The sequence below is a fragment of the Dama dama genome, chromosome 30, assembly GCF_033118175.1.
Source record: "Dama dama isolate Ldn47 chromosome 30, ASM3311817v1, whole genome shotgun sequence".
NCBI classification, from domain to species: domain Eukaryota; kingdom Metazoa; phylum Chordata; class Mammalia; order Artiodactyla; family Cervidae; genus Dama; species Dama dama.
The window spans coordinates 75,002,609-75,022,026 of record NC_083710.1 but is presented as its reverse complement, the minus strand read 5'-3'; the positions used below and the strand labels follow the sequence as shown (position 1 = coordinate 75,022,026).

Below are 19,418 nucleotides of genomic sequence, written 5' to 3'. Positions count from 1 at the left end.
TCTGCAAAAGTAGAGTGTGTTATCTTTATAAGAACCCACTCATTGAAATTTGGTGTTTTATTTTGTTGACCACTTGATAAGAAATGTAAATTTGTTAGTTGTTTACCTTCTGAATTGGTGAACTATGGAACTTCCAGAAGGTATTCTGTTATATATTCATATAGGATGGTGAATTAAGGCAAATATCTGTTGATGGAATTCAGGAATTTGAGCAGCTTTCAGAGTTGAAATAATAATGATGTGTTAGCTGAAGGAAAAAACAAAGTATTTGATAGAATATTTATTACAGAGGTTTCTCCACTCTCTCTAGCATTGTGTTTTTAAGAGATGTTAGGAGGGTTATTATCATAGCAGGTACTAATTTATGTTATTAATAAAGTATAAATTTAGGTGATTATGTTCATTTCCAAATGCTTCATGTTTTTATAAAATGCTTAGTGAGAAACTACTTACCCATTTAGATTAATAATCTCATGTTAAAATATAATATATATTTTCTTGCAATTCAATTATTTAACAGACTGTCTGCCTGCAATCTAATATAGTCTTTTCTTACTCTTTAAAGCTGCTTGGGCATGGAAATAGTTACGTTACATGGAAATAAATTTCCATGTAAATTTACCATTTACTAGGAAATGAAATATCATTTCTGCCATTCCCTTTTAATTCATGGTGGTATCAAAACATTTCTCAGTGTTAGATTATGGGACATGCTCTAAATAGTCATATTTGAATTATGCTCAAAGGAAGATACTACTTTTTTTTTTTTTCCATTTATTTTTATTAGTTGGAGGCTAATTACTTTACAGTATTGTAGTGGTTTTTGTCATACATTGACATGAGTCAGCCATGGATTTACATGTATTCCCCATCCCGATCCCCCCTCCCGCCTCCCTCTCCACCCGATCCCTCTGGGTGTTCCCAGTGCACCAGGCCCGAGCACTTGTCTCATGCATCCAACCTGGGCTGGTGATCTGTTTCACCCTTGATAATATACATGTTTCGATGCTGTTCTCTCAAAACATCCCACCCTCGCCTTCTCCCACAGAGTCCAAAAGTCTGTTCTGTACATCTGTGTCTCTTTTTCTGTTTTGCATATAGGGTTATCGTTACCATCTTTCTAAATTCCATATATATGTGTTACTATACTGTAATGGTCTATCTTTCTGGCTTACTTCACTCTGTATAATGGGCTCCAGTTTCATCCATCTCATTAGAACTGATTCAAATGAATTCTTTTTAATGGATGAGTAATATTCCATGGTGTATATGTACCACAGCTTCCTTATCCATTCGTCTGCTGATGGGCATCTAGGTTGCTTCCATGTCCTGGCTATTATAAACAGTGCTGTGATGAACATTGGGGTGCATGTGTCTCTTTCAGATCTGGTTTCCTCAGTGTGTATGCCCAGCAGTGGTATTGCTAGGTCATATGGCAGTTCTATTTCCAGTTTTTTAAGAAATCTCCACACTGTTCTCCATAGTGGCTATACTAGTTTGCATTCCCACCAACAGTGTAAGAGGGTTCCCTATTCTCCAGACCCTCTCCAGCATTTATTGCTTGTAGACGTTTGGATAGCAGCCATCCTGACTGGCATGTAATGGTACCTCATTGTGGTTTTGATTTGCATTTCTCTGATAATGAGTGATGTTGAGCATCTTTTCATGTGTTTGTTAGCCATCTGTATGTCTTCTTTGGAGAAATGTCTGTTTAGTTCTTTGGCCCATTTTTTGATTTGGTCTTTTATTTTTCTGGAATTGAGCTACAGGAGTTGCTTGTATATTTTTGAGATTAATTCTTTGTCAGTTGCTTCATTTGCTATTATTTTCTCCCACTCTGAGGGCTGTCTTTTCACCTTGCTTATAGTTTCCTTTGTTGTGCAAAAGCTTTTAAGTTTAATTAGGTCCCATTTGTTTATTTTTGCTTTTATTTCCAATATTCTGTGAGGTGGGTCATGGAGGATCCTACTGTGATTTATGTCGGAGAGTGTTTTGCCTATGTTCTCCTCTAGGAGCTTTATAGTTTCTGGTCTTACATTTAGGTCTTTAATCCACTTTGAGTTTATTTTTGTCTATGGTGTCAGAAAGTGTTCTAGTTTCTTTCTTTTACAAGTGGTTGATCAGTTTTCCCAGCACCACTTGTTAAAGAGGTTGTCTTTTTTCCATTGTATATCCTTGCCTCCTTTGTTGAAGATAAGGTGTCCATAGGTTGGTGGATTTATCTCTGGGCTTTCTATTTTGTTCCATTGATCTATATTTCCGTCTTTGTGCCAGTACCATACTGTCTTGATGACTGTGGCTTTGTAGTAGAGCCTGAAGTCAGGCAGGTTGATTCCTCCAGTTCCATTCTTCTTTCTCAAGATTGCTTTGGCTGTTCGAGGTTTTTTATATTTCCATACAAATTGTGAAATTATTTGTTCTAGTTCTGTGAAAAATACCTTTGGTAGCTTGATAGGGATTGCATTGAATCTATAGATTGCTTTGGGTAGTATAGCCATTTTGACAATATTGATCCTTCCAATCCATGAACATGGTATATTTCTCCATCTGTTTGTGTCCTCTTTGATTTCTTTCACCAGTGTCTTATAGTTTTCTATGTATAGGTCTTTTGTTTCTTTAGGTAGATATATTCCTAAGTATTTTATTCTTTTTGTTGCAATGGTGAATGCTATTGTTTCCTTAATTTCTCTTTCTGTTTTCTCATTGTTAGTGTAGAGGAATGCAAGGGATTTCTCTGTGTTAATTTTATATCCTGCATAATTACTATATTCATTGATTAGCTCTAGTAATTTTCTGGTAGAGTCTTTAGGGTTTTCTGTGTAGAGGATCATGTCATCTGCAAACAGCAAGAGTTTCACTTCTTCTTTTCCTATCTGGATTCCTTTTACTTCTTTTTCTGCTCTGATTGCTGTGGCCAAAAGTTCCAAAACTGTGTTGAATAGTAGTGGTGAGAGTGGGCACCCTTGTCTTGTTCCTAATTTTAGGGGAAATGCTTTCAATTTTTCACCATTGAGGGTGATGCTTGCTGTGGGTTTTTCATATATAGCTTTTATTATGTTGAGGTATGTTCCTTCTATTCCTGCTTTCTGGAGAGTTTTAATCATAAATGAGTGTTGAATTTTGTCAAAGGCTTTTTCTCTATCTATTGAGATAATCATATGGTTTTTATCTTCCAATTTGTTAATGTGGTGTATTACATTGATTGATTTGCAGATATTAAAGAATCCTTGCATACTCGGGATAAAGCCCACTTGGTCATGGTGTATGATATTTTTAATATGTTGTTGGATTCTGTTTGCTAGAATTTTGTTAAGGATTTTTGCATCTATGTTCATCAGTGATATTGGCCAGTAGTTTTCTTTTTTTGTGGCATCTTTGTCTGGTTTTGGAATTAGGGTGATGGTGGCCTCATAGAATGAGTTTGGAAGTTTGCCTTCTGCAATTTTCTGGAAGAGTTTGAGTAAGATAGATGTTAGATCTTCTCTAAATTTTTGGTAGAATTCAGCTGTGAAGCCATCTGGTCCTGGGCTTTTGTTTGCTGGAAGATTTCTGATTAAAGTTTCAGTTTCCTTGCTTGTGATGGATCTGTTAAGACATTCTATTTCTTTCTGGTTCAGTTTTGGAAAGTTATACTTTTCTAAAAATTTGTCCATTTCTTTCAAGTTGTCCATTTTATTGGCATAGAGCTGCTGGTAGTAGTCTCTTATGATCCTTTGTATTTCAGTGTTGTCTGTTGTGATCTCTCCATTTTCATTTCTAATTTTGTTGATTTGGTTCTTCTCCCTTTGTTCCTGATGAGTCTTGCTAATGGTTTGTCAATTTTATTTATTTTTTCAAAAAACCAGCTTTTAGCTTTGTTGATATTTGCTATGGTCTCTTTTCTTTCTTTTTCATTTATTTCTGCCCTAATTTTTAAGATTTCTTTCTTTCTACTAACCCTGGGGTTCTTCATTTCTTCCTTCTCTAGTTGCTTTAGGTGTAGAGTTAAGTTATTTATTTTACTTTTTTCTTGTTTCTTGAGGTAAGCCTGTATTGCTATGAACCTTCCCCTTAGCACTGCTTTTACAGTGTCCCATAGGTTTTGGGTTGTTGTGTTTTCATTTTCATTCGTTTCTATGCATATTTTGATTTCTTTTTTGATTTCTTCTATGATTTGTTGGTTCTCAGAAGTTTGTTATTTAGCCCACATATGTTTGAATTTTTAATAATTTATTTCCTGTAATGGAGATCTAATCTTATTGCACTGTGGTCAGAAAAGATGACTGGAATGATTTCAGTTTTTTTGAATTTACCAAGACTAGACTTATGGCCCAGGATGTGATCTATTCTGGAGAAGGTTCCATGTGCACTTGAGAAAAAGGTGAAGTTGATTGTTTTGGGGTGGAATGTCCTATAGATATCAATTAGGTCTAGCTGGTCCATTGTGTCATTTAAAGTTTGTGTTTCCTTGTTAATTTTCTGTTTAGTTGATCTATCCATAGTTGTGAGTGGGGTATTAAAGTCTCCTACTATTATTGTGTTACTATTAATTTCCTCTTTCATACTCGTTAGTTTTTGCATTACATTTGCAGTGGTCCTATGTTGGGTGCATATATATTTATAATTGTTATATCTTCTTGGATTGATCCTTTGATCATTATGTAGTGTCCTTCTTTGTCTCTTTTCACAGCCTTTATTTTAAAGTCTATTTTATCTGATATGAGTATTGCGACTCCTGCTTTCTTTTGGTCTCCGTTTGCGTGAAATATTTTTTTCCAGCCCTTCACTTTTAGTCTGTATGTGTCCCTTGTTTTGAGGTGGGTCTCTTGTAGACAGCATATATAGGGGTCTTGCTTTTGTATCCATTCAGCCAGTCTTTATCTTTTGGTTGGGGCATTCAACCTATTTACATTTAAGGTAATTATTGATAAGAATTGTCCCATTGCCATTTGCTTTGTTGTTTTGGGTTCACGTTCATACATCCTTTCTGTGTTTCCTGTCTAGAGAAGATCCTTTAGCATTTGTTGAAGAGCTGGTTTGGTGGTGCTGAATTCTCTCAGCTTTTGCTTGTCTGTAAAGCTTTTGAATTCTCCTTCATATCTGAATGAGATCCTTGCTGGGTACAATAATCTAGGTTGTAGGTTATTCTCTTTCATTATTTTAAGTATGTCCTGCCATTCCCTTCTGGCCTGAAGGGTTTCTATTGATAGATCAGCTGTTATCCTTATGGGAATCCCTTTGTGTGTTATTTGTTGTTTCTCCCTTGCTGCTTTTAATATTTGTTCTTTGTGTTTGATCTTTGTTAATTTGATTAATATGTGTCTTGGGGTGTTTCCCCTTCGGTTTATCCTATTTGGGACTCTCTGGGTTTCTTGGATCTGTGTTACTATTTCCTTCCCTATTTTAGGGAAATTTTCAGCTATTATCTCCTTGAGTATTTTCTCATGGCTTTCTTTTTGTCTTCTTCTGGGACTCCTATGACTCGGATGTTGGGGTGTTTCACATTGTCCCAGAGGTCCCTGAGTTTGTCCTCATTTCTTTTGATTCTTTTTTCCTCTCTGCTTCATTTATTTCCACCATTTTATCTTCTACCTCACTTATCCTATCTTCTGTCTCCATTATTCTACTCTGGGTTCCCTCCAGAGTGTTTTTTATCTCATTTATTGCATAATTCATTTTTAATTGATTCTTTTTTATTTCTTCTAGGTCCTTATTAAACATTTCTTGCATCTTCTCAATCTTTGTCTCCAGGCTATTTATCTGTAACTCCATTTTGTTTTTAAGATTTTGGATTATTTTTAATTATCATTATTCTAAATTCTTTTTCAGGTAGATTCCCTATCTCCTCCTCTTTTGTTTGACTTGGTGGGCCTTTTTCATGTTCCTTTACCTGACGGGTATTTCTCTGCCTTTTCATCTTGTTTAGATTGCTGTGTCTGGAGTGGGCTTTCTGTATTCTGGTGGTCTGTGGTTCCTTTTTATTGTGGAGGTTTCACCCAGTGGGTGGGGTTGGACGAATGGCTTGTCAAGGTTTCCTGGTTAGGGAAGCTTGTGTCGGTGTTCTGGCGTGTGGAACTGGATTTCTTCTCTCTGGAGTGCAATGGAGTGCCCAGTAATGAGTTTTGAGATGGGTCTATGTGTTAGGTGTGACTTTGGGCAGCCTGTATGTTGACGCCCAGGGCTATGTTACTGCGTTGCTGGAGAATTTGCATGGTATGTCTTGCTCTGGAACTTATTGGCTCCTGGGTGGTGGTTGGTTTTAGTGTTGGTATGGAGGCTTTTGGATGGTCTCTTATTACTTAATGTTCCGTGTAGTCAGGAGTTTTCTGGTGTTCTCAGGTTTTGGGCTTAAGTCTACTGCCTCTGGATTTCAGTTTTATTCTTCCAGTAGTCTCAAGACTTCTCCAACTATACAGCACTGATAATAAAACTTCTAGGTTAATGGTGAAAAGATTCTCCACCGTGAGGGACACTCAGAGAGGTTCAGAGTTACATGAAAAAGAGGAGAGGGAGGAAGGAGATAGAGATGAGCAGGAGGAGAAAAAGGGGGACTCAAGAGGAGAGAGAGAGATCTATGCATTTCTCTGTTCCCAAAGTGTTCTCCATAGCCCAGACACCCACAAAGATTCACAGAATTGGATTCGGAAGAACAGGGGAAAGGAGGAAATAGATGTGTTCTGATGTAGAAAACGGAGCATCAAAAGTGGGAGAGAGTAATCAACACACTCCTGAATAAAAATGGGTACTGAATATTGGATTCTTAAATGTCCAAAATTTATATCACATACTGAAAAACAAAGATAAAAAAATCTAGAGTAGAGGTTAGACTTTTAAAAATACAATATTAAAAACAAAAACAAAATTTTAGAAATATATATGAAGTTCGGTTTAAAAATAGGGTTTCTCTCTCTTTTTTTTTTTTGCAAGGTTATTGTGAAATGAAATTGAAAATTAAGGAGTAATATAGGACTTTAAAAGAAAATAAGAAAAAAAAAAAAAACAAGAAAAAAGTTTTTTTCCTAATTAAAAAAATAGTAAAAATATATGAAAATGAAAGTTAAGGAGTAATGGGGGAGTAATAGGGAATTTTAAAAGAAAATAAAAGAGAAAAAATACAAAAGAAAAGAAAAGAAAAAAATTTTAATTAAAAAAAAAGGTAAAAATATATCTAGGAATTTCTCTAGAGCTGTTGTCAGTGCGGGTTCGGTTCAGTTTCAGATAGCTCCTCGTTCCAGCTTACACTTCTCGATATCTATAGACCCCTTCCGTTGTAGTCCGTGTTCTACAGGGATTTTAATTTGTTGCACTGGTCCCTTCTGAAGCGGTTCCCTTTGTTTATTTGGCTTCTGTTTGCTGTTCTCTTCAGTGTCTAATTTCCACCCTGATACAGGCGGGTGGAGGTGGTCTCTTGTTCAGGTTCGCTAGTTCAGTCCTGCTGCGGGGAGGGAGGGGTGCTGCAGATAGATATTGCTGTGTGAGGGGGCCTTTCACAGTGTTCTGGCCACACTGGGTTTGCCCCCACTCACGGGTGTGTGCTTTCTGGCTCAGGCTCCTGGCTGCTGTATATGGAACAGGCCTTGTGTTGCTGCGGTTCCAGTTTTTGGGTATTCCACAAAAGCGCGCTGCGTTTTGTGCCTTCCCCGGCCTGAGCATCTCAGGCAGCCAGGAGCTTGACGGACGCACTCTCCCTGGTGCCGTGTGCCTTCTTCCCTCCGCGGTCCCAGCCTCAGTTTCTGCGCAGCGCCAGTCAGGTGCGTGCAGCTTGTGTCTATTCTCGGGAGCTGGCCTCTAGTCGCGACCCTCCCGGCGGATGTCAACCATCCAGAATCTCAGGAAGTCTTTGGTTAGAGATTGGAAGCCTGTTTGCAGTTTGGTAGGGGATGCCATCTCTGGGGCTGAGTTTGCCCCCTTCCCTTCCCCCCACCTCCTGCCTCCTGCAGGGGATGGGCCGGTCCGCAGCCGGCTAGCTCTTCTCTGGAGTTGTTCAGTCCCTTTGTTCTGCGAATGGCTGGCAGTGTGTTCGGGCTGGTTAATTTTCTCTCTCTCTCTTGCTATCCCCCAGTTTAAGTTGCTATCTCACGAAAGCTCCCTCCAATTGCTCTCAGGGCATTTGGGCCCGGTCCTTACCCTAAGCAATGCTGCCCGCTCCTCTCCGTTCCGCCCCCACTTGCTGGTGGTGGATGCGAGCGTCTGGGGTCCTTATCTGCTGGAGTTGCTTTTAGACACGTAATCTGTGGGTTTATTTATTTTTCCTCCCAGTTAGGTTGCCCTCCGAGATTCAAAAATTTCCCCCAGACCCGCCAGTGTGAGGGTTTCCAGTGTTTGGCAAATTCCTCTATTAGGACTCTCTTCCTGGAATGGGTCTCCATCTCTAGCTCTTTTGTCTCTCTTTTTATCTTTTATATTTTGTCCTACCTCCTTTCGAAGACAATGGGCTGCTTTTCTGGTTGCCTGATATCCTCTGCTAGCGATCAGAAGTTGGTTTGTGAAGTTTGCTCAGCATTCAATTGTTCTTTCGATGAATTTGTAGGAGAAAGTGGTCTCCCCATCCTATTCCTCCACCATCGTCAAGATACTACTTTTTATAATTTTCTTTCTTCTGAGTTTTTACTAATAATTGTATTTGGGTTAGGAAAATCTCAAATAGTATTTTATACCTGATTTTTTTTTCTCATGTTGCATCTAGTTAACAAGAGAATCATAGTTATGTTTATATTTTTCTTTATAAATGTTATCAGTGAATGTATTAAACTCTCACAGAATACATTATATTTATCTTATAGTCTATATATGAATTTATATATAAATTATATTTATAGAATGAAGCATACTATCTTTGTAACCTGTCTGCCATACTTTTGCATAATTGAAAGAAAGGCAGAGATGTTGTTCTGAGTAATGTTTCTTTATTTCAGTTCTAATTGGAGGTACCATTCTTTTTGGCATCACAAGATCTCTGTTGGTATTCTACATCCTTGTTAATTCTTCACAAACTTTGCACAACAAAATGTTGTTGTCCATTTTGAGAGCTCCGGTATTGTTCTTCAATAGAAATCCAATAGGTAAGTCAGACACCAAGTTTCTTGGTAAATATGTCTTGTTAATTCATTTAGTTCCAGATTACATTTGGTATATGAAAATGGATGATGATCTTAGTGGAAAATTGCTGTGAATGTTGGTCTATTTGCTACAAAAAGCTTTACTGATATTTTTTACCTACCAGAGAAAACATGAATGTAGGGGTGTATAAGTTTTTATTCCAATTTCTGTGTATGGAAAGATAAACATGGCATATGAAACTGCCTGCAATGCAAATGTGTTTCAGTTTTGTTGACTAGTTGCTAAAATACTGACTATGTTACACAGTGTTAAGCTAGGTTGTCTAGATAGGACCTTCTTATAAGGAATCTCTGCAAGAGACAGGCTGTGTGTTTCTTCATTTAATTTCCTGTCTGTGGGCTCACAGAGCTCTGGCATGTGCCCATACTTTGAGATTTACCTAAAATAGTAATGAAAAGTTAATTAAAATATAAGATTGGTAAAATGTAAGCATCTTCTTCAATGAAATTAGCTCTATAGTTTTACAGTAGACATTTGGTGGCATATAAGAGGCTTTGTCATGTCTCATGCATGAATCTTCAGTAGTAAGTTTCTCGATATAAGTGTCCCTGGAGGTTTCCCAGTGGTTGTTTCCCCACCAGGGTGCTTTTGACCTGTCTTGCTTCTGAAGACAGCTTCCTGACCCAAGTTTCTATGAAGAATTAGTTCATCAGCCTACACGACCGCTCTGTTCAGTTGGTCAAGCGTTTGCTGAGGCAGTTTTGTTTTTGCAGTCAATGATTGACAGGACCTGTTTGGGCAGGGATGTGGGTTGGAGGGAGCACAGATATAGACTTGGCCTGCCCATCAACAAATTATGTGACCAAGGCCAAAGCAGGTGAATCCTACTGGGCAGGCAAATCTCAAGCCAGGATGTTGTCTGTCTTGGTTTTAAAGTGTAGACTCTGGAGCCAACTGCCTGGTTCAATCCTGGTGCTAGCTACAAATAGTAATAGCAGGTTATAGTTATATTAATATAATTCTTATGTGATAGTTTCTTAATTTCTCTGTGTGTCTGTTTTCTTGTCTCTGAAAAGAGGATGCTTTAATACACTTTTTTTGACTCTGTTAGAATTAATCTGGTTAATACATACATAACATTTAGCACATTAGTTCACTCACTTCAGTTCAATTCAGTCGCTCAGTCATGTCCAACTGTTTGTGACCCCATGGACTGCAGCACATCAGGCTTCCCTGTCTACCACCAACTCCTGGAGTCTACTCAAACTCATGTCCACTGAGTCGATGATGCCATCCAACAACTTCAACCTCTGTCATCCCCTTCTCCTCCCACCTTCAGTCTTTCCCAGCATCAGGGTCTTTTCAAATGAGTCAGTTCTTCGCATCACGTGGCCAAAGTATTGGAGTTTCAGCTTCATCATCAGTCCTTCCAATGAACATCCAGGACTGACCTCTCTCAGAATGGACTGGTTGGATCTCTTTGCAGTCCAAGGGACTTTCAAGAGTCTTCTCCAACACCACAGTTCAAAAGCATTAATTCTTTGGTGCTCAGCTTTCTTTACAGTCCAACTCTCATATTTATACATGACTACTGGAAAAACCATAGTCTTGACAAGATGAACCTTGTTGGCAAAGTAATGGCTCTGCTTTTTAATATGCTATCTAGGTTGGTCATAACTTTTCTTCCAAGGAGCAAGCGTCTTTTAATTTCATGGCTGCAGTCACCATCTGCAGTGATTTTTTGGAGCTCCCAAAATGAAGTCAACCACTGTTTCCATTGTTTTCCCATCTATTTGCCATGAAGTGATGGGACTGGATGCTATGATCTTAGTTTTCTGAATGTTAAGTTTTAAGCCAATATTTTCACTCTCCTCTTTCACTTTCTTCAAGAGCCTCTTTAGTTCTTCACTTTCTGCCGTAAGTGTGGTGTCATCTACATATCTGAAGTTATTGATATTTGTCCTGGCAATCTTAATTCCAGCTTGTGCTTCATCCAGCCCAGCATTTCTCATGATGTACTCTGCAAATAAGTTAAATAAGCAGGATGACAATATACAGCCTTGACCTACTCCTCTCCTTATTTGGAACCAGTCTATTTTTCCATGTCCAGTTCTAAATGTTGCTTCTTGACCTGCATACAGATTTCTTAAGAGGCAGGTCAGGTGGTCTGGTATTCCTGTCTCTTGAAGAAATTTCCATAGTTTGTTGTGATCCACACAGTCAAAGGTTTTGGCATAGTCAATAAAGCAGAAGTAGATGTTTTCCTGGAACTCTCTTGATTTTTTGATTATCCAACAGATGTTGGCAATCTTGATCTCTGGTTCTTCTGCCTTTTCTAAATCCAGCTTGAACATCTGGAAGTTCACGGTTCATGCACAGGACTGTAAAGGTCAGTTTTCATTCCAATCCCAAAGAAAGGCAATGCCAAAGAATGTTCAAACTACCACACAATTATACTCATCTCACACACTAGCAAAGTAATGCTCAAAATTCTCCAAGCCAGGGCCATGCTCAGTAAATCTTTAATCCAACTTTCTGTTGGTGGGTGGGGATGTGTTCCCTCCCTGTTGTTTGACTTGATGCCAAACTTTAGTGGAGGTAATAAAGATAATGGTGCCCTCCTTCAAAAGGTCCAGTGCAGGCACCGCTGCACTCAGTGCCTCCAACCCTGCAGCATGCCACTGCCGGCACACTCCTCTGCAAGAGACGCCTAGACCTTCATGGGCAAGTCTGGGTCAGTCTCTTGTGGGGTCATATCTCCTTTCTCCTGGGTCCTAGTGCACAGAGGGTTTTGTTTGAGTTCTCTGAGCACCTCTGGGTGGGTATGGGGTTTGATTATAAATCAATTTAGCCCCTCCTACCATCCTGTTGGGTTTTCTCCTTTGCCCTTGGACATGGGGTATCTTTTATTAGTGGGATCAACATTCTGCAGTTAATGGTTGTTCAGCAGCAAGTTGTAATTTTACAGTTCTCTCAGCAGACGATGAGCACATGTCTTTCTACTCTGCCATCTTGGATATAAATAAAGAACAGAAATGGTGTGGGCCTAATAGAAGCAGAAGATATTAAGAAGAGGTGGCAATAAAACACAGAATAAAAATACAAAAAATATCTTCATGACCCAGATAACCACTGGGTCATGATCACTCACCTAGAGTGAGACATCCTGGAATACAATGTTAAGTGGACCTTAGGAAGCATCACTATGAACAAAGCTAGTGGAGGTGATGGAATTCCAGTTGACCTATTTCAAATCCTAAACAATGATGCTCTGAAAGTGCTGCACTCAATACACCAGCAAACCTGGAAAACTCAGCAGTGGCCACAGGACTGGGAAAGGTCAGTTTTCATTCCAATCCCAAAGAAATGCAATACCAAATAATGTACAAACTATGGCACAATTGCACTCATCTCATGCACTAGCAAAATAATGCTCAAAATTCTCCAAGTGAAGCTTCAATAGTATGTGAATCATGAACTTCCAGATGTTCAAACTGAATTTAGAAAAGGCACAGGAACCAGAGATTAAGATTGCCAATATCCGTTGGATAATCAAAAAAGCAAGAGAGTTCCATAAAAATATCCACTTCTGCTTTATTGACTATGCCCAAGCCTTTGACTGTGTGGATCACAACAAACTGTGGAAAATTCTTCAAGAAATGGGAATACCATACCACCTTACCTGCCTCATGAGAAATCTTTATGCAGGTCAAGAAGCAACAGTTAAAACTGGACATGGAACAACAGACTGGTTTCAAATTGGGAAAAGAGTACATCAAGGCTGTATATTGTCACCCTGATTATTTAACTTATATGCAGAGTACATCATGCGAAATGCTGGGCTGGATGAAGCACAAGCTGGAATCAAGATTGCCAGGACAAATATCAATAACCTCAGATAGCCAGATGACACCACCCTTATGGCAGAAAGCGAAGAAGAACTAAAGTGCCTCTTGATGAAAGTGAAAGAGGAGAGTGAAAAAGTTGGCTTAACACTCAACATTCACAAAACTAAGATCATGGCATCTGGTTCCATCACTTCATGGCAAATAGATAGGGAAACAATGAAAACAGTGAGAGACTTTATTTTGGGGAGCTCCAAAATCACTGCAGATGGTGACTGCAGCCATGAAATTAAAAGACACTTGCTCCTTGGAAGAATAGTTATGACCATCCTAGACAGCATATTAAAAAGTAGAGCCGGCTGATTCATATCAATGTATGACAAAACCCACTGGAAAAAAAATAATAATAATAATAAAAAAAAAATAAAAAAAAATAAATAAAGTGAAAAAAAAAAAGAATATGGATTTCTTTGATGGAAAAGTGAGGTTATGAGACAAAATAAACAAGATTGTATTCTAAACAAAATACTTTAGTACCTCTAGTTCCATACTCTACGATATGTTCTTAAGCCCTTGGAAAGATTCAGCTGACAATCCAATTTCTATTTCAAAGCAGGCACAATAAAATCCTAAAGTAGAAAAAAAAAAAAAAAGTAGAGCCATTACTTTGCCAACAAAGATCCATCTAGTCAAGGCTATGGTTTCCAGTAGTCATGTATGGATGTGAGAGTTGGACTGTAAAGAAAGCTGAGCGCCAACGAATTGATGCTTTTGAACTATGATATTAGAGAAAACTCTTGAAAGTCCCTTGGACTGCAGGGAGATCCAACCAGTCCATCATAAAGGAAATCAATCCTGAATATTGATTGGAAGGACTGATGTTGAAGCTGAAACTCCAATACTTTGGCCACCTGATGCGATGAACTGTCTCATTTGAAAAATCCTGATGCTGGATAAGATTCAAGGCTGGAGGAGATGGGGACGACAGAGGATGAGATGGTTGGATGGCATCACCGACTCAATGGACACGAGTTTGAGTAGACTCCAGGAGTTGGTGATGGACAGGGAAGCCTGGCATGCTGCAGTCCATGGGGTCACAAAGAGTTGTACATGACTGAGTGACTGAACTGAACTCAACTGTCAGTGCACATGACCCCCACCACAATCTTAAAGCTATTTCCCACTAGGACTCTGGTCTGAAGATTCAGATGCAAGGTTTCTGCACTTGTTTTACTATAAGCACAAGAAACTCAACACAAGGGAAAGATGTGTTAAACTTTATCTTTTACCCAGATTTTATCTTTATTTCCTGGGAATCATTCATGAACTTTGTTGGTCACAGTATGATGAATCAGACACTTCACTTTGAAACAAACTTCCCCAGGTTGGAAAACAATAGCTGAAAAAAAAAAAAAAAAAGATTGCTTGAAATGTCAATAGAGATTGGAATTTGAAAACAAACCACTTATTTATAGCAGAATGGCTTGTTTTATTGATTCACTCATAATATGCTCAAGCACCTTCTATTTGATGTGCTCCAGTGAGGCACTGGTCCAGGCACTGGGGTAGCAGCAATAATAAAATAGACAAAACCCCTGTCCTAATAATGTTAATATTGTAATTTAATTTGTGTGAATAAAAAGGAGTAAAGTGGTTGTTAGCTACTGGAAGCAAAGAATGAAATTTAAAAAGGCAATAGTTTTACATGTAGGTAAGACAAGATTAATATAAATGTTCTTGAGACAGAAGGTATAGCTGATTTTCACTGGATCAGTGACCCCTCAATGGGTCCTTTGTCTGGAGTCGCAAATGCCACTTATGAAATCAGGTTCTGTATAGTAGAACAGAAACTTTATTCATTGACTAAAGGATAAAAGGAGAACTCATGCTCTCAAAACACCTTCTCCTCAAGGGAAGGGAGAAGTAAAGGAACTTTAATAAGTAGGAGGCGGGCTCATCACCATAGCTCTAGGAAATGGACAGAGTTTTCCAAAACAGTTGGGGTAACTGGGTCATGCACAGTCTTCCACAATCCTTTGCATGTAGCAGGAATTGTGTCTAGTGGAGTACAGATCCCTCTTGGGACTGAGATCTTATCATGGTAATGGAGTAAAGGTCACTTTCAGACACCTCCAGTCTCATCTGTGCAGGGACATTTCTGTAGTCAGGTCAGAGCCTGTTCAGGAGAGCTGATCACTGCATCTCTCTCAAAGCACAGCTGCAAAACACTCTGTCAAATACTAGATGCTTTGGAAACAAACACAGAGGTAAATCAAGGCAAAGATCCTTTAGCTCCTTCTGGGCAGGTATGGGTGACAAAGGAACATTATCAGAAATGTTCAGTTCCTTCCTTGCTACTCAAAGTATGGTCCGTGGACTAGCAACATCAACATCACTCTGGAGTTGTTTCCAATTCAGAATCTCTGACCTCATACATGCTCCTGAGAATCTGCATTTAAGCAGATCCCTCGGAAATTCCTGTACAGATTAAAATTTGAGAAGCATTGTTCTTGTGAGTATTGGCCCATTTCTGATGTAACTTCATTTGGATCCACAGGAGCCTTCCACGGATTGGTAGTTTCACCCATATGTTTATAACTCTAAGAAGACTAGCACTGGTAGACTCTGTAGTGATCAGATTAATCTTTCTAACTTCCCCCACATTGACATGTACCAAGTTGGTCACTGAGTGGATTTCATGTCTTACAGTCTGGCTTCAGTAAGAGCCACTTTTAAAATACTCATTTTACTGATTTTTGTTCTGTTTTTTGTAAGAGTCCAGAAGCACAGAAGACTTCAAATCTTAAACCAAAAAAGGTTAAAAAGTCACTGGGTTTATGACCACCAACACCTGGAAGTTTACATTTTGTTATAGATGGTGTATGAAATATGGTCCATGTTTACAAAAGGTATATAATCTTGATGTGAATTCAAGTCTATTACATGTGAAACATTGTTAAACCACTAAATAGATTATACCATGATATATTCTGAGAATAGACCAGGACCTCTGATGGAATCTGGAAGAATGCCGAAATAATCCTCATCAAACAAAGTGTCAGAAAAACTATGTCTTTAAACATAAGAACTGTATATGCCTTTGCTGAGAGCATGTGGAGTCTTCTTTTAGGCCCTACTTGGTTGCAGAGTCTCTTCCATCCTCAGCTCTAAACATAAAGATGGAGGGTGGAGGCAGGTGGTGGCAACAGCAAAATATATCAACTGAAAGTACAGTGTTACAAAAGTGTTTTTAAAAAATAGTAGGTAGGTGGAAGTTGGAGTGTATTTTAGATAACTAAAAGTAGCCGCAAAGGACATTACCGTGTTTAAAAATTGATCAAACCAAAGCGGGGGGGGAACACAATGAGACCACTGATACTCAAAATATTAGATCTGAGTTTCAATAAAAGACGTATTTCTGCTGTCTTTTAAGATGACAAAACTCTGAAGTCCTCATGAAAAAAGGTTCTCACTAATAGTTTCTTCCTAAGTAGTAATTTGAAAATTTAACTTTACAAGAATGTCTCATTTCTCCAACCAATTTTAGCATGCAGTCTTTTGTTTACCTGTGGTGACTGTTTTAGTTAAGGCTTTTGGGTTGCTAATGGCAGAACCTACCCAAGTTAGTTCAGAGGATGAGGGCTTGATGGAAAGGAAATGGGCATCTTGATGCTGACTTTCCTGGAACTGAGCTGGGAACTGGGGTCCTCATGGAAGCTGGGTTCATTCTCATAGGATGCAAGCATGTTCCTGAGCCCCTTTGCCTCTCATCTTCACTGAGTGTGGCAGGTCTGCTTCACTTTCCTGCTTCTCTCCTGGCCTCATAGTTCTTAGAAGGGGAAATCAGAATGACTTGGTGGCTAGTTAGTGGTTAGCTTCCCCTGGGCATTTTTGGTCCATTAGCTGTGGCCAGGGCTGTGGAGGGTTCCTGACAGGCCAGCACCATTATTCCAAGCTTGTCCACTAAAGATAAAGGAGTTTAAGTGAGTGGCAGATTTCTGGGAGCTACATTTGTCAGCAAGAGTTTGGGGAGGGGAAAAGGGCTAAGGCTGAGATCTGGACAGACAGGGTAGGGACTGGGGACCTTCTTAGTGGGTGAATAAAGGAGAGAGGAGGGCCTCTCATCAGAATAAGGGTACACAATCAAAAGTGATGAGAGGGAGGTAAGATGGGTACTATCCCTAGTGAAAATAACAGGCAGCAAAGAATAGTGCAGGAAGTTGCCCTGAAAAGTGAGATTTCCTTGTCTCCTCTGTCTGCTGGATGGAAATCCCAGGATGGCTTGGCAGTAGCACCCACCTCATGGTGAAATATTGTATGCTTAATACTATAGCATCATCCTGAGCAAGGTGGGACCTTGTCTCCTCCATCATCAGTAGCTTGGCCTACAAAGGGGTTTGAACATTTCTATTTGGTACAGAACCCCTTCTTGAAATGCCATCTCTAAATGAACATCCAGATGAATGTAAAGGGCTCTGTTTGGAAGGGATGGGCAGTAAGGCAGACAGGTGGAGTTTCTTATCCTCCACTTCCTCTTCTTCCTCATCTTCCAAGGCAACTCTGTAGCATCTCAAATGCTTCCCAGGACAAAGTTTGGGAAGACTAGGCCTGGTGACCTTTCATGCCCCTCAAAGTTCTAAAATCCTGTAAGGATAATATGAATAACACCTTTCACATGTGTTACTTCATAATATAAATGGTACTTGCATATGCATGATCTCTTTTATCTTCATCTTTTATCCTGTGATTGTCATAATCTCCCTTTTACAGATAAGGGATTTGCCTCTCAGTGGAGGTTGAATGAGTTGCCTAAAGACCTCTTGCTGCTGAAACCCAGAGGACGACCATGACTTGGTGGTTTTTCACTAGTGGTTTTCTATTAATCCTTTCTGTTACTCTATCAGTTTTGTAACCTTTGTTGAGCAGCGTATTGAAGACACCAAAAAACAAAGAAAATATGAAGCTCCCAGACTTCTGTAGCTAGAGCTCCTATTCTCAGGTTCATCCAAGCTGAATTAATTTACGTAGAATGATACAACTCTGGCCCACCTCCGTTAGTGGCTCTCTCATGCACACAGGAATCCTTTTGAGCCTGAATACCATCTCCGGGCTCTACTTGACACTGTCTTCTTTTGGACCAGTTTTGTTCCATGCCCTTGCATGGCGTGTTTGCTGTGCCTCTTAGGAGAGATCATGCTCCTTTTTCTTTAAAGCATTGCTTGGATTAGATCCTGCTTCTCACCAGGAGAGTGAATCTTTTACTGTCCTCCCCACCCAGCACCTCTACACTCCACTGGATTCAAAGCCTGAGCTCAACCCAGCACTCCTGGCTTCTGACTCGCTGTTCAGTTCAGTTCAGTAACTCAGTCATGTCCGACTCTTTGTGACCACATGGACTGCAGCATGCCAGGCCTCCCTGTTGATACCCAACTACCAGAGTTTACTCAAACTCATGTCCATTGAGTCGGTGATGCCATCCAACCATCTCACCCTCTGTTGTCCCCTTCTCCTCCCGCCTTCAATCTTTCATAGCATTAGGGTCTTTTCAGATGAGTCAGTTCTTCACATCAGGTGGCCAAAGTATTGGAGTTTCAGCTTTAGCATCAGTCCTTCCAATGAATATTCAGGACTGATTTCCTTTAGGATGGACTGGTTGGAGCTCCTTGCAGTCCGAGGGACTCTCAAGAGTCTTCTCTAACACCACAGTTTAAAAGCATCAATTCGTTGGTGCTCAGCTTTCTTTACAGTCCAACTCTCACATCCATGCATGACCACTGGAAAAACCATAGCTTTGACTAGATCGACCTTTGTTGGCAAAATAATGTCTCTGCTTTTTAATATGCTGTCTAGGTTGGTCATAATTTTTTCTTCCAAGGAACAAGTGTCTTTTAATTTCATAGCTGTAGTCCCCATCTGCAATGATTTTGGAGCCCCCCAAAATAAGGTCAGCCACTGTGTCCACTGTTTCCCCATATATTTGCCATGAAGTGATGGGACTGAATGCCATGATTTTAGTTTTCTGAATGTTGAGTTTTAAGCCAGCTTTTTCACCCTCTTTTTTGACTTTCATCAAGAGACTCTTTATTCTTCTTCACTTTCTGCCATATGTGTTGTGTCTTCTGCATATCTGAGGTTATTGATATTTGTCCTGGCAATCTTGATTCCAGCTTGTGCTTCTTCCAGCCCAGCATTTTGCATGATGTACTCTGCATATAAGTTAAATAAGTAGGGTGACAATATACAGCCTTGAGTACTCCTTTCCCAATTTGGAACCAGTCTATTGTTCCATGTCCAGTTCTAGCTGTTGCTTCCTGACTTGCATACAGATTTCTCAAGAGGCAGGTCAGGTGGTCTGGTATTCCCATCTCTTGAAGAATTTTCCACAGTTTATGGTGATCTACACAGTCAAAGGCTTTGGCATAGTCAATAAAGCAGATGTTTTTCTGGAACTCTCTTGCTTTTTCTATGATACAACAGATTTTGGCAATTTGATTCCTCTTCCTTTTCTTAATCCAGCTTGAACATCTGGAAATT

The 19,418-nt window shown here is 39.5% G+C and overlaps 1 protein-coding gene across 3 annotated transcripts in view; it reads left to right on the top strand.

Moving 5' to 3' along the window:
* LOC133049412 (ATP-binding cassette sub-family C member 4-like) overlaps nucleotides 1-19,418 on the top strand; it is a 193,316-nt gene that overhangs the window by 72,931 nt on the left and 100,967 nt on the right. For all 3 annotated transcript variants that reach the window (XM_061133403.1, XM_061133401.1, XM_061133402.1), the window contains exon 19: nucleotides 8,895-9,041. In XM_061133403.1, coding sequence (XP_060989386.1) covers nucleotides 8,895-9,041 — 147 coding nt within the window. The remainder of the gene's footprint in view (nucleotides 1-8,894; nucleotides 9,042-19,418) is intronic.